We start from the raw sequence: 16,096 nt of genomic DNA, 5'->3' as shown, positions 1-16,096 counted from the left end.
TATAGACTTCTAGCATACAATGGGTAGTCACTTTTTCAAAAGATATATTGGGTTTTTTATGCCCTGCTGTGTTGTTTCAACAATAAAAGGAAAAGAAAAAGTTCTTGGTGAGGAGACCATCGCATGCAGTCCTTGTGCAGCCTTGCCCAGGAGACAGTCTGCTGGGAAATTTTTTAGGTAAGAATGGCTGAAGCTTCAGACATAGGGACCGAATAGTGATAGAAGTTAGGTTCTCTTAAACCTCATCTATATATTTATCCTTTCATGGTTGTACCCAGCACTGTTCAGGATTTCTTTTAGTGTCGAAGAGAATTAGATAAAAGAGTCAGGAAAACAAAGAGTCATCAGTGTTAACTGAGGGGTGTAGACCCCAGCTGGCCACACTTGCTCACTCAAACTAAAATCTTAAAGCAAAAGGTTTCCCAGTGATGGGAAAATCACGATCAGTTTGAAAAGGACCAGAATATCAGTTCTGTTCTTTTTTTAACAACTTGGGTGTCGATGCTGATTGATAGTGTGCAGAGTTTGTAAGCTGTTAAGTTGTGCATTCAGCTTCAAATCAAATATGTTGGTGGAAGTGAGAAGTGTAAATCTGACATAGGCTTGCTTCACATCTAAAAATGACCTTTACAGTAGCTTGTTTTCACTTGATATTTTGTCAAGTGTAGTGGAAAAAAAGGGAAAGAAAAGGGTTTCCTTAGTCTTTACTTAAAGTTTTCATAGGTGAGGGCATGCAAAAACTAATTACAGTAAAACTGTCACCTTGAAAAAAATGAAGTTGTTAAAGTGTCTGAATCAGTTCTCTATTACTGTTGTTTGTTAGATTGATTTGTTTTTAAGAGTGTATATGATGATGTTTTGGAGAAGTTTTGTTAAAAAGTCTGTCTTGGGTTACAGAGTGGACACGCTCCTCTGCCTCCCCTTTCTCAGACAGTAAGTGATGTTGCTAAGGTGTTACTGGAGACATGGAGTTCAGGATTTCCTTCTTCTCAAGCTTTTTTTTTTCTTTTTTTTTTTCAGTAGTTGAATTTGCCATTGTACTGAAAGACCAACATGTACCATGGGAAGAGAAGGACGGAGATAGGTGCTCTAAGACCTGTGTAGCCATATCAAAATCCCCTCTTCCCGCTGCAGCTGGTGAGAGACAGGGATGATCATGGCAGCACTGCAAGCGTGACAGCCAGACATCCCCCTGCCAACCTGCATCTGGAGAGGGGCAGGCAGGAACTGAGGGGTCCTTTGTGCTCTTCTCTTCAGGCTAGACTTGCTTTTTACTTTAATCATAGCTTTTCCTATCCATAGCTGTCATGAAGGAATTGAGATTGCAGAGGCTGGTGGTGACTGGGAGACCTCTCAGTGACCTGTGAATGGGGGTCTCTTGGCCTGTGCCAAAGCAGCAAAGGGCTGAAGAGGAGGCATGTTTTGGGTTTGGTTTGGTTTTCCTCACATCGGGGCGTTGCTGTTGGACAGGAAGCTTGCGGAGGGGGGAGAGGGGTGAAGGAGAGGCTGAAGGTGTCCATGAGGTGTCCAGAGCTGATCAATGGTTCCTCACCACTGAGAGAGGGGATGTCCTCCTTCACCCCGCCTCTTCTTGGTATCCCACAGCTGCCTTGGAAGTCAGAGTTGGAGAGGGAAAAGGTGCACTCGAGTCAAAACTGAGTAGTGGGCTATGTTTGACAGTTTGGAACGAGGGCAGCACAGGTCTATTCTTCTTCAAGCCCATATCTGCCAGGTGGCTAAAGGAGAGGTATTATGTCCTGTGGTTTCTCATACAATGTCATTTTGCTTTGAACAGATAGGCTGGGGCCTCCTCTCGATATACTGCTGGATTCACTGAACTGCACAGCGTTCAGCGTGCAATGGAGAATGCCAAAGCAGCATGCTAGCACAATCACGGGATATACGGTAAGTGATCCTCTGTGCTGCTAAGAGAGGATTGCAATACCCTACATGGCCTCGAACTACAGATGTAGCATGGTGAAGGAAGCAGGAGAGCCTGCTCTCATAACAAATAGTGCTATTGTCCAGAAAGCAGTCAGGGGACAGTGGTCTTGAGTGGATTGAGCTGTAACTTTAAGAAACAAGCGGTTCATGTTTTAGAAGCAAGTTGTGATGGGAATTTGGGTTGAATGCCAAGGGCTTGCAGGGGATATAGATATATAAGGGATATATTTTCTGTTGTGGTTTTCATGCAAGGATCCCGGCGCTCTCTGCAGCTGATAAAACAGTAAAGTAGAGCAGAGCAAGTCGATATTACACAGTGCAAGTGAAAGGAGATACATGGTGATTTCAGGGCCATTCAGATGCTTTGTCTTATGCTTCCAGTGAGGATTGCTTTAGCAGGAATAGTTTTTCAAAACTACACTTCTGAACCTTCCCAGACTGGCAGCAGGTACAGGAGAAGGAGAGTTTCATGGTGTCTCTTCCTCTGATACATACACCTATTGCATAGCAACCCTGGGAGACCAGACACAACCTTAAATATCAGAAGGGACTTTGGTTTATTCTCCTCTACCTCAGTGGCGAATTTCCCTTATAAAAGTTGAGTGATTTTCCTGCTTTAGCCAGTAGTTTTATAGGGGAGGCTCTGATCCCCTCCAAGCCTCCAGCATGTTACCTTTGCTTATTGGACAAAACAGAATGGCTAGCCTAAACTGGGTACTGTGTTTTAGTGTGCAAGCAGAAAAACAGTGACCACTAATCTGCCATTCATTCATTTTTCTTAGGTACTGCTTTAACAGGTATTCCATGGCAATGAAACTCAGTCCCAAAATGGAAGTTAGTCAGCAGGGAATTAGCAGCAAAGATGTGGGACATTGACTAGAACTCATTGTAATCCCTTCAATGAAAAACAAATAACAGATGTTTTTGTTAGCGTTTTCTGTGGAAAGATTTGAAATTTCCAGAAAAAATAATCCAAAATTCAGTTTCATGTATAAAGGTAGGAATCAGAAAACTCGACTACCTTTATTGTTAATGCATGCTGAAAGAGTGAGAAAATTCCCTGGAATAGATATTTCTGGTACACATACCCCTTCATCCCATGGCCTTGTAAATGACACTAGTGCAGCTCAGCTGCAGGGCTGTTTTTATTGTTATGAAAGTGCTGGTAGTCAAGGAGACCAAGAAACACTTGCTGTGACCAGAGCCTATCTCAGCTGGGGTCTCTGTGTAGTTGGGTCCATTTTATTGTGTGAAAACAGAGATGGAGTAAGTGGCTTTTCTATAGGTCATGACAGTTTTCAAACAGTTGCAAAACTTTATAGTCACAAATCATAGTTTTCACTGTTCCTGAAGTAGATCAAGCATCCATGGTTTATTTTTAAGCTTCGAGCTCATCTGTGGCATGATAATAAAATCAGTAAGAAACAGCATTGATAGTGCAATCTTCACTTTGTGTTAGCTTTTGACCCTCTGGCATCTCAGGGTCTCTGTGCATAGGAAATCAGACTCTCCCTGGCTCATTAGTCTCCAGTACATGGCAACAGACATGGAGAGATGTTTATGATACAGCAATTTTTATAATGACATAATCGTGTAATGTCAGTATCTTCCTTATATGAGGTAAAATCCCTGACTTGTTCAGACTAGCTGTCCATGCTGACCATGGCCAACTGATGCACAATTGAAGTTGTCAGTTCATGTCTGCCCTAAAAGCTAGGCTGTGTTTTACATCAGTTCAGCATATACACTGCAAAATGTGTCCTTTGGTCATACTGACAGCTTCTAGCAAATATGAAAGGGATGTTAAAGGGTGTTAGCTTTTTGTGCATTTGAAAAGGTAGGGGATCATAGGCTAAATGCCATCTACAGTGTGATAGCAATGCACTTGTTTTTAAGTCATTTTGAAGCATTTATTGCTTTAACTGTCTTGACTATGTCTTCCTTCCAAGGTCTTTTACTCAGAGGTTGAAGATGACAAAGCAGTTACACAGCTCTCACATGATGTTCCCCTCAGTTTGGATATGCTTAGCATGGTGAGTATTTCTTTTCATCGACAGTTGGAGTACTGGAATGGAGCTTGGAAGTGGAAACTTGCAACTGTCTACTTGTTTCTTGTTTGTGAATTATGCTGAGGATCCAAGCCCCAGATCTGCTCTGAGTATGGAGCAAAAGGAAATGACAATGTTTTTCTGTAATCCAGCCAGTGTGATACACTTTTGCTGCTTGTTGTCTGGCTAATTTATCATGTAAAACTATTGGGACTTGCCTGTGTCTTCCTAGTACTGACCTTTTGTATCTACCAAAATAGAACTTTAAATTTTGAATATGCATTTTCTGTGCACTTCCACCTATGGAAGGGAAATTGCATGACTCTGTGCACAGTTAGATTTGCAATATCAGTGTATGTGTATTGCAGTGTCTGATACAGGTCAGTGTATGAGCTAAAGGAGACTCAGAGTTTTCAGTGTATTTTTGTATCTGTGTGAGACCATGACCTCCTGAAATAGGGAATTTAAAGTTTAATAGTCCTGCTTTAGTTGGACCTGTGCAAATCCATCTCCCAGAAGATTCCCTCAACTTCTGTTTTTTTGTTCTTGAAACCACTGCTTTTCCTCCTGCTTCCCATTTTCCTCCTTGCCTTTAGTTCTCTTTTTCCTTTCATATCTCTCTTGCTTTCTTACTGTTTTATTTCACTCTCCCCTTCTCTTTTCTTCCTCCCTCCCCTTTTCTGTCCAATTTCCCCTTCTTTTTACCTTCACGAATGAACACCGCTCATTCTTCTGGTGCATGGCTGAACAGTTAGTGCCGAGATGAAAGCAACTTTTCTGTACTTTGGGATGGCTTTAATACTGTCCGCTTTTACAGGGTATTGTTGAAACACACTGGTGCTTCCTCAGTGCAGAGAAGCTGCTCTTTGCGTTCAGCAAGGCAGGAACAGAGGGAGGTTTTCCATCCTCTCCTCAGGCAAAGATTGGTGGAGTGGGTGCTGTGAGGGGAGCACTTTCATACCATTCTCTTCAAAAGGCAGTCTGTCCACAAGACAGCAACATTAACCAGCACAGGAATCAAAGGCTTACCTGTGTGCCAGAGGAGCATTTCAGGCTTTCCAATCTATTTGCTTATCCTTCTTCACAAGTCACTTTTTTCCTCCTTTCTCTTCTGCTCATCTTCATTCTCCTTTATTTCCTCACCTCTCTTCCTTCAGCCTCCCCACCTGATGTTTAGTGCAGTGCATTCAATGATATTTCCTGATCCCTGCTGGGCAGTGCTCAGAAACCTTCCACGTGAGCAGCGTGAGGGGGATGCTCAGATTTCCTGCAGTTTTCCATCACTTTGGTTGTCAGTTCTGACTCCTGCAGGTTTCTGGGATCATGGCGAATGAAAGAATATCATTGCCATGATATATTATTTGTTTATTTATGCATTATTTTCTCCCTTCTGATCTTTATCTCTGTATTCCTCACTTCCTTTTTTTTTTTTCCCCAAAAAACCATTCTTGCCAATAGTGCCAATAGAGGTCAAACACATGTTGTTTTTTTTATCTTAATCCTGACAGCAGTAATTTTTGCTCACGAGGAGAACAGAATCTGTATCCCAGCACTCATGCAGATGAATAACAGCCACATAAACTAATGTATGGTGCAGTGCTGGCCTTGTTTTAATTCCCTGACCTGTTATTTATGTGGTTTTGACATCACTTTTTAGTATGTTACTTCATTAACAAGTTCTATTTTGCTTTTTTCCCAGGGTCAGCTTGAAGGACAAGCAATTTTTGTAAGTATTGCTTCACATGAAACTTGGTTGCAGCTGTGATTTAAAATTAAATTGAGCATTCGTGACCTGGTCTTTCCACAGATTCACACACAAAAGTTGATCTTGGGTGTTGATTCTACTTAGCACTTATACAGGATCTTTTTTAGTCAAAATGTGGCAAATAGTAGCTAAAGGTCAAAATCCAGAAGTGAAGAAGGTGGACATGTGTAAGTACTTCGGCTCCCTTTTTAGCAATTGATGAACTTTTCTCTCAGTCATCAAAAATACTTACGGATGTCTTGTTTTGCTGGAGTAAATTTGTGTAAAAATGAGCTATACCCAGGCAGCAAGGATTTACAGGGAACAGGGACAGTCAGGTAGTCAGATAGACGGTGACAGGGAAGAACAAAGTCTGGCAGTGGGAGAGGAGACAGAGAGGGAGAAACCTGAGCCAGTCCAGCAAGAGCCAAGGAGGAGGAGTGCCGGACAAGGCCAGCCACACAACGCCCAGGAGGAAGGAGTGGGAGACTAACAACTAGTATAAAACAGGTTTGAAAGAAATACCAGCCCTCTTAATGGCTTTGCAGCTGGTGAATTATTCAGATTAATTATTTCCAGTCCTGCACTCAGTCCAGTCTGCTTCCTCTAAGCAGTAAACAGATTGGGTTTATTGTGGGGGGGGAAGAAAGCAGGAGATGCCTGGGTTTGGGTAGGATGAGGGCCGCTATTTTAGTATTTAAGTGAAATCCCTAACATGAACAACCTTTTATAAACCTTTTTTGTTTGAGAGCTGTTCTAGGAACAGAAAAGTCCCACAAAGTTTGTGGATCTCGCACAGCTTTCATGGGCTGAATTAAAGGAAGTTTTGTTGGACTGTAGGAGGTTGTTGTCCAGATGAGACCTCAGAATGCACTTGAACCAGGACTGTCTGGTTCAATCCCCACAGAGCTGAGTCTGGATTATGCCATTTCAGAGTTGAGGTTCCATGCTGGGCCTTTTTTTTCTTCTGCTCGATAAAAATAACACTTCTGAGGGGTACTTGTGGAGGAGTGTGACTGACTGGGATTAATCAACTCCCAGCTGTCATTAATCCTCAGGAAGTGGTGTTCTTGCTGAAATGCTTTCTGTTATATTCATACCAAACTCAACAGAAATCTGCAATAGTTTTGTGGTTAAGTCTGCATAGTTCATATTTCCATCACTAAGCCTTCTCTCCTGGTGATGGGTATGACCCTACTGCTTTCTCAAGAGGCTTCTTTGGACCGTGTGAGACTGTCGTAGCAAGAGCTGAACTGGGCTGCCCATTTCTGTGTGTGCGTGTGTGCATGTGCCTGTGCATTAGCAAAGTGGATAATGTATTATAGCTGTGTTATAGCATGAGAATAATAGAGATATAATAGAGATAATAATAATAATAATAGAGAACATGTAAGTGAGAACAGCCAGAAGAAGTGCAGGTACAGTACAATTTCATAAGACAGTTGTTCTACTGGGAATAATATTCAGGAAGTTGAGCACAAATATTAACAAAAAGAAAAAAGGCATGAAAAATTAGTAGACTTTAAAGGTGGGAGGTTTTAGGTCAGGCACAGAGTCATGAAGACCAGTAGTGCTCCCTATCAAATCACCAAACACACCACTACAAAATGGGGACTGACGAATCGAGACTACTAGTGCAGGGAAGGAGTTGTGAGGGATCAAGTGTCATTAAACCCAGCTTGGTTTCTGCAGCTGTGTTGTAATCAGGGTTTGATGTTTTTTCAGATTAAAACAAACAAAACAGAAAACAGGTTTTCTTTAGAAATTAATTTGCAATCCTGGTTTCTGTGAGGCACCTTACTGCACAGCCTCACAGTTTGAACACACTTGGAAGGGCAAGCTGTGTGGCATGGCAGGGAGGGATATATGGTTTCTATGTACACCTGACTTCTCTACCACAGAAAAGGCATCGTGTTCCTTCACCCCATTCAGGAATGTGAGACTGTAATGAAAATACCAAATGTCATTTTGCAGGGTTTTAGCAAGAGTGTTGTATAAGAGAAGAAAATGAGGTTGGTGCCTAGTAAAGCCTCACTGGCAATGTAATGTCCAGTCATGCTTCAAAATACAGAGGCAATCTGAGTGGAGGGAAAGACTACAAAAATGATGAGGAACTAACTCTTCCACATACTACCTAAATTCCTCATCTATGAGGCCACTGTGTTTCTTCTGGGATGGAAAACTTTGTTTTAAGACCCTTCTCCTAAATAAAAGCAAAAAATGAGGTGAAATATGTAGTCCTAGGCTCCCGGACAGTGGGGTACAAGGAAATGTGTTTCTTCTCCAGAATCACATTTGAAAGTGTTCTAGTGTAAGGTGGGTATTCCCTGAGATTGCTATGGGTTAACATAGCTTGATGATGTATTCACTAATGTCTTGATCCTAGAAGATAGAAGATATTTGATCTTAGAGATAACCACTTTATGTCCAACAGCTGTGTTAATGGAGAGGACATTGACAGAAGAAAGAGGCAGACAGCTATTTGTATAAAACAAGAGAGCACCTTGCTAAAGTTTTGAGGGTACACATGTTGAACTTAAATACCTAAATCGATATTAGGACTTTGGTCTTGATTGGCCTTGCAGTCAGTGAGATTCTTTCTGTTTATTGTAGACTTGTGTCTGAAGGCAATAATATAAGGCAAGCACATCAATATCACACTCTGCAGAGGCCAGGCTCCTCAATAGTGTGAAAGCAGTAAGACACATAACAAAGGATTTTTTCTCATAAGAATGAATGTAATAAAGAAGGATGCTGGTAGGAACAAATACACACAGTTTAAATACAGACAGACAGTATGGCATGGAGGATGGAATGGCAGGAGCAGGGTCATCAGTATTATCATCGACAGGAAGTTCTGAATTTTCAGCAACTGGCTTTTCAGATCATGTTTTGAAAGATCTCAGACACTTCAGCCATGAGACTGAAAGACCCAGATAAATCTTTTGGTGTGAGTGTTTTTGCTGCCTCTCTCCGGGCAGTTCCTTTTCCAGCATAGTTCTCATCTCTCTCAGATGAACCAAATCATTCAAGCAGATCAAGGGTGAGTGATGGAAAAACAGGATAATGGTCAGGTCATCCATGTTAATAGGAAATCAGTAACGGAGCTCCAAAGCCGCAGCTAGAGAAATGACAGATGGCAGGGTGTTGCTGAACAGTGTTGTAGTAATAACATAAGTTCCCTAAAGAATAGAGAAGGAGAGCTTGTCCAAAAGACCGTCATAAGGAAATTTAGCAGTTAATAAACTTTTGGGATTGTTTACTATTTTAATGCAACTGGAAATGCAGATTTAAAGTCTCTTCCAGCATGAAGAGAAAGATTTCTGCATTTTCATATGCACTGTGAATAATGTTTTTAATATATGAGAATGAAAACCAGAAGAAAAATTTCTGTAAAACAGTTTTTTATGTGCTTTTATGTACTTTATTTACTTGTATATGCTGTCAAAATTTGTCAGTCTAGGATTTACATCTCTTTACAGATAGGCTGCAGGTAAAGAATGTTGAATTTCTATACACGTGTACACATGCTTCATTAAAGACCAGATCCAAATGTCTGAAGCTGATCCATGCTATTTGCACCAGCCAGTGATAAAATGTAAATTTTTCTGTGACTTTTGCTAATTTCTGGGAGATTTGAGCTGCCTCCTCTGAATAGTATTCGGCAGCACAAGCTCTTCATGTGGAGGTTATCATCGCCTCCCCTACAGTAGTTGTCTGTGGGTTAATCTTTTTGTGTTTATGACAGAAAGACAAATAAGGGAAATGCTCACTTCAGGTCAAGGCTGATAGCTGAGCTAGGAAACTTGTGAGAGGCGACAGGACTGGTCCCTGACCCGTGAGAACTTAAAGATCATCAGTTCACAGTGCGGCAACTTGCTTCGTTCTCAGGAGCTTCTACAGTCTCTGGATTTAAAAGAAAAACAAAACCAAAATAAACAAAAAAAAAGAAGATGAACCAGACTGATACTGAATGCCAGCAATTGGCTCAGGGGAGGGAATGGTATGTGACTGTCTTCACCAGCAAAAAAGCTGGATAGCTAATGCAAACGATCTGCAACCTTGTGAGTTATGCTGAGAAATGGGTCCAGGTCATCTCTGTGGATTCCCCCTGGGTGAAGCTGCAGCTTGAGAGGAAACATGTGGTGATGTTTGTGTTTGTTGCTTCTAAGCTGGGCTGGGGACAATCCTCCTAGGAGGCTACATGGGAAATGCCCAAATCCCAGCTCACAGCACCATCCCCAGTTACATGGAAGAGCTTTCACAATATTTTTGTCTTCTCTTGACTCTGGTAGGAAGTTGTTATCGGTGATCTAAAGCCAGGCACTCCACACCGTGTTAGCGTTGGAGCATACGGCTGGGCAGGGAAAGGACGACCCAGTGTGCCCAGGGAAGTAACAACCTTATCCCAAGGTAATGCTGTGTGCATGGCTTTTTGTTGCAAAACTGTCAGGGCACAAGTCTGTAACACAGCAGATCACTTGCACCTAAATCTCTGTCATGTGCAGTATCGTAATATTTTACTGTTATATTTACACAAGCATGTCATTTTAGAGGGGCAACAGATGAGAGGAAAAGCCTATGAATTTGATTCCTAAGTCTGTGGGTGTTTGATTATTGTGTATATTAGCCTGTCTGCTTCTCTGATGCTATTCATTTGCGCTTCTGGCTTAGATAAATGCATGCCCCCTGCACCGCCCTATCAGCCTCAGATCGTGGTAGTTTCGGATTCAGAAGTTGCATTATCCTGGAAGGCTGGAGTGAGCGAAGGAAGTTCTCCCATCCAGTACTACACGGTGGAGTTTATCAGGCAAGTTTGCCAGTGGAGTCTGAATTTCAGGTTTTGTGCAGTTTGTGCACTACAGGTTTTTTTTACTTAAACTGCTCTATTAAGCTGCATATAGACTGTTCTCATGATTTATTTACTTACTGTACATAGTGCACTTAGTTTTCCTCTTGTGTGTTGAATTACCATGAAAATTTAAAAACAAAATCAGAAATAATCTAATTTGTTATAAAATCACCAATAAGTTGTACCTTCTGATTGAGGAAAACAAGGTCTAGTTTGATCTGTTCTTTCTAATAAAGGCCTGGGTGAACAAAGTTTTAAGTTTCTCCTGTCATCAAACACTGTCAAACCATGCTGAGTGTGTGGCAAAACAGTTCCCCTGAGCAGGAGTACCCTCAGCTGCTATAGGAAATAATGTGGAGATTGCAAACTCGGTAGTTGGGCAGATTTACCTGACAAAAGTCTTCTCAGTCTTGAGCTTGTGGGACTCAGACTTGCATTGTTATAAGGTTTACATGAAAGGCTGGCCCTTCTGTTTAGATTTTTTTGGGGGAGGTGGGGTGTTGATGTTTTTTTTTTCCTTCTTGTATGGTGAACTCTTTAAAATTTGTGGTAGTAGAACTGAACTGTGATAAATTGCCAGTCCAGTTGCTTTTATAAGATGCATATGAAGGGTCAGGAGAAGGTGATTGTATCTGCATGCACAAACAAGTATTCATACTTGAATGTTCATATGCTTGTGTAAGTTGATATCTGCATACAAAGCTATTTATTTTCATTTGCTTGTCCATATGTTTACCCTTACTCTGAATGCAAAATTCAGCCTTTAAAAATTTAATCCTTTGGGTGAACACTTGATGACAGCTTTTAGTTGAGGTTCCTGGATAAGAAGAGAGAATTGCTTCTTTAACTACTCCGAGCTGTAAAGGTCAAAAAATCATTCTTCAGTAAAAAAATCTTCATTTTTTAAAAAGAATCGTTGTTAGAAAGAGCTATTGGGTTTCAGTGTTCAAAGTATGGTTACAGTCTATAAGACATTACTATAATGAAAATAATTCCAAGGTTGAAACCCTACTTGTGAACTTAAGTTGCACTTTGTGTTTGAATCAAGATGTCCTATATTTAGTGTCCCATATTGCACTGGGAGGCAGGACATAAGGGCTGAATATACATTATGGCCATCATGTAAGCGGTGCTGCAGCATTACCATGAAATTTCTCCAGTATCTGTTTTTTGAACACAGTTGTTACTTGAGCCTTTCTCTCTTCTCCCCATCTGTTGTCTCTCATTTGCTTGGTGGATGGGGAGGGGATTTTGTTGGTTCTGATTGACCACACTTCTGTTGCCTTCATGCTTTTGCTGGAAAATGGATCCTGCAGGTTTATGTATACCTCTTCCTAGCACCAGGTGCCTGCTAATGGAGGAAGAAGTGGGCACCGTCATCTCCATCTGACAGGTTGAAAGTGCACGCTTGAATGTTTTTGTTCAGCCACGGAGTGGAAAGCTGCCTTCACTGTTTAAGTTGAAAGATTCGAGTAATTGAAATTTCAGTGTTTTGTTGGTTTTAGACTTTGGGAAAGCATTTGCTAAGAGCACAATGTTTTGATTACACTGTTTAGTTTGAGGTTTAAAGCTAAGCTGGAAGTGTATTTGTTAATTTTGGGATTATGCTCTCTTAGAATTGTAAGCTTGATTATATATTTGGGAAAGTTCAATGAGCTGTAAGCCTAATGGCAGTTAGAGGTAAAGATTTAACCTTAAGTTTCATTTTCTTTTGCTGCAGATAGTTTTAATTACTAAAAAATGTAGTAGCATGAGTTAAAGATGTTGAATGAAACCAATGTAAATCCAAAACAAAACAGTGCAAGTAAATTTAGAACCATGTCCTTCTATGTCAAAGAAATACAATATTATCCTGTGTTTTTGCAAAATTAATGACTTTCTTATGCAAATCTGTAATTTCTCTTGGGTACAGCACAAACGTCTAAAAACTGTGACATTGTTTAAATCATTTCCATCCCCTTAGAATTAACTTTATGACTTTAACCCTACAAAAACCATGCTAGGAGATTGAGATGAGGGAAAGCCACTCTTTTCATTTGCTCAGCTGTGAAATTGTGGATTAAAAACTCATGAAAATTCGATGCATTAATTGTTTGAACATAACAGAATCCAGTCAGAACCAGAGGTAACCTGCAGTCTGTTTCTACTCAGGGTCTAAATTTGAGCCTTTATTTAGGCATGTGCCTGAGCTTCCCTTGTGACCTTTAGGTTCACTATAGGCAGTGGAGGGCTGCAGGCAGTTTCAGATGTAGTATGAGCTGGGCTAATTCAGACTCTGCTCTGCTGTTGACTGTAAGAGGATGCTAAGGAGACCACAGTCACAACTTGCTAAATGCTGAAAATCAGGAGGATGAACATAGGTGGTCTCGCTACTCACTGCACCGTTTATAGGGAATGTGTAAAAGAACGTGTTAAAGCCCAAAAAGTTAATCATGTCTGTGGAAGCTTGCAGACTCAGTGTAAATAGTCTGTTGATTTATGCTGAGAAATATTTTGACAATTGACACTCTTATGAAAGCCTCTAAAGTGAGACACTGGACTTAAACATACTAGTTTGGATGTTTTTCCTAAAGATACTATAAAAAATTAATTCTCAAAAATGTCTCGGATATTTTCACTCTAATACTCCAGACACTCAAAATTTTAATCTATAAATGCCTACCCAATCTTCTAAGCTTGGAGACTAACATCCAAATTTTTAGAGTCAGCTATCATCTAAAGGACCAGTGTATTCCCTAAAAGGATTAGGTCACTTTCCTTTCATCTCTTTGGTACGTAGATGAAGTCAACAGCTTTCAATATTAATCTTGACATATAGGGGAAATTTTTCAATATTTCAGTGACATGAAATTTCTGCTGCAATGAGCTAGGCAGGTTCTGCCAATAAAACTGTGGAGATTTATCAGTATACAGATATTAGGATGGACCATGTTCAGCACAGCTTTGTGGGAAAATTTCTTGATTAGTTTGAAGCCTTCCCCTCCCAAAAAATGTGTATCCCTGAATCCATTCCGTGTTGAACTATCTGTCCCTGGCACTGCACTGAACTGGAAAGTCATATTTGCTTTTGTTTCCAGAGAACTCAAAACAACAGTTCTGACCAGGGAGATACTTCCTAATGCCCAGCAAAAATACCTTAAATACTGCTTTTCTGATCAATGCATAAACCAGATACATCTACCTCAATATTTACCTCATTGTTTGTGGGGGTTAAATCCTTGAAAATGTAATTAATGAAGAAAGAGGATTGAAAGATGTAGAGCTTAGGGACAAAGTGCTTAACAATATTAGACAGCGTCAGAGGAATATCAGAAGAATGAGGTTAGAAAATTGTCTGCTTTTACTTTTCTCAGAGTTGACCTGGCATATTGATTGCTATATTTTGTAGAAAGTGTCACAATAAAGCTAAAGAATAAAAAAATAATATCCTATAGTGCATTATTTTCTACAGTGATTATTTTCCATAGCAAATAAGAATGTATTGCTCTTGTCACCATGTTTATTATTTGTAGGAATATTTTTTTTAAAATTTGTAATGATGAATTTGTCACTTGAGTACAAATATGGCACTAAAGAACAATCAAAAACCTTATAAAAATTGGATTGCTAGCAGGTGCTTCACTCTGTTAAATCATTTCCAGGTGATTTTATCAGGAAGCTCAAGTGAGTATAAAATTGCTGTTCTCTGCATCAGAAAGATTTCTTTTCTTAAATTGAATCAGTCCCCAGATTACAATGTAAAGCAATAATCAAAATGCTTTGGGTACATTTGGGGCAGAACTCTGCCCTTGCTTTATATCCATCCAGTCCTATTGACTTTACGCATATATTTATTATGTCAAAAACTCTCTGACTTTGTCACTGGCCAGATTCTTACTGTATGGTATTTCTGCATTGGAGGTGCACAGCTGTAACTTCAAGAGCAGAAAATGCCCATGGAAGTAATCTGATTTTTCTGTGCACAAATACAACATCCAAAACAGCCCTGTGAGGTCTCGGCCAGAGGGGGAGACCTGTGCAGGTCCAGGGAACATAGCACTGCAGAAAGATGGGAAAAGTGGCATCGAAATGAGCCTTTCTGGTGTAAAAGTTGACACAAACTGAAATTTGATAAAAAGGGCCATTGAGACAGCTTTCAAGAGAATCTTTCCAGTTTAGAAAACATGGGAGCTGGCTGGCCCTGGACACAGTCACCAGCTGAGTTTGTTGTGTTTCTCTCCCCATCTGTTTGCCATTTTATTTCATCTTGTACCGATTTGTTCACACAGGGAATGTTCTGGACAAGTAGCAAAGGTCAAGTGATAAATCTTCCTCTTTCCCTCTCTTTCAGCTGCAGATCCTTACACGTTTGCAGGCATTTCCTTTATTATTCACTTCTGCAGAGGAAGTCTTGCAAGAGACAGCGAAGCTGAAGGCTAGCCTACAGTTTGTGTTATCTCCTAAATTTTGTAGACTGCAATATCTCCTCTGGGTCCCTTCATCAGAGGCGTGTGTTTCCATTCGGGTGCAGACATTGGCAGGGCCTTCTGCAAAGAGACTGTGAGGCAGCTTTTGAGCTAGCAGGAATTTCTTAGAGAATTAGAGCCAAAAAAAGATATGTACAGGAAAATTGAAAACACTGCTAAGCGAGCAAGTGGAAGGAAGCGATGTTAACAGCTTTCATTTGGAAAACACTATACATTTTCATTTTGGCTCAGGCATCAAAAGATTAGAGAAGGGAAACAATGAAAGAGTAGCCAAAATAAATGCCCTCCTGTCTGCCAGGAAATGGTGGTGGAGGGTGACTTAAGATGGTCTGTTTAGCTGTCATTAAATCTTGTGCATTTGTCTGATTTTATTTTTATTTTTAGCAAGACAATGAAATATTCGCATCCTGTGTGCCATTGCACACAGGAGCCAGACAGATGGAAGCTACTGCTTTGTCACTGCATTTGCCCTGCGGGCACAAAGAAATGAAACCTCAGTGATCAATAAATCTTGTATTGACTGGTAAAAGAAAACATACATTAACTTTGGCATTTCCTTCCAGCTGCAAATAAACAAATACAAAATGCCTGCCTTGTGCTATAATTCTCATTGGAGACTTGGAGACATTTGCAACTAGTCCTATGTAAACACTGGTAGATTCAGAGAGCACTTGGAGGTTATTTCCTGTTATAAATATCACAAGGACATTTTAGAAAAGGACACTGAAATAATTTTTTCTGAAAGTAATTTTTGTCCCTATTTCACTTTCATAGGCTTCTATTGAAATATTTTGGGTGGTGTAGACTTAATATTTACTTTTTTATTTTGTTTGTATGTGTTTACCTTCTCATTCCATTCTCTCTTTGATAAGAAGAGATACTTTTAGAGAGTGTAGAAATGGTGTGAAAACAGAATACTCTCTCAAAGTATTTGAAGTAGCCCTCACCTTTCTGATGTCCCTCTGCCTATGAGCTCAAACATTTGAGACCGGGCTGCCATGAGAATGGTTGTACTGATTTCAGACGGATTATAATGGCACTT

General features: G+C 40.4%; 1 protein-coding gene across 4 annotated transcripts in view; it reads left to right on the top strand.

The window, feature by feature from the left end:
- EGFLAM (EGF like, fibronectin type III and laminin G domains) overlaps nt 1–16,096 on the top strand; it is a 75,511-nt gene that overhangs the window by 16,544 nt on the left and 42,871 nt on the right. For all 4 annotated transcript variants that reach the window (XM_074932916.1, XM_074932915.1, XM_074932914.1 and 1 more), the window contains exons 2-6: nt 1,796–1,905; nt 3,894–3,977; nt 5,692–5,718; nt 10,032–10,149; nt 10,411–10,546. In XM_074932916.1, coding sequence (XP_074789017.1) covers nt 1,796–1,905; nt 3,894–3,977; nt 5,692–5,718; nt 10,032–10,149; nt 10,411–10,546 — 475 coding nt within the window. The remainder of the gene's footprint in view (nt 1–1,795; nt 1,906–3,893; nt 3,978–5,691; nt 5,719–10,031; nt 10,150–10,410; nt 10,547–16,096) is intronic.

The sequence above is a fragment of the Athene noctua genome, chromosome Z, assembly GCF_965140245.1.
Source record: "Athene noctua chromosome Z, bAthNoc1.hap1.1, whole genome shotgun sequence".
In the NCBI taxonomy this organism is placed as follows: Eukaryota; Metazoa; Chordata; class Aves; order Strigiformes; family Strigidae; genus Athene; species Athene noctua.
This window is presented reverse-complemented; position numbering and strand designations above follow the sequence as displayed.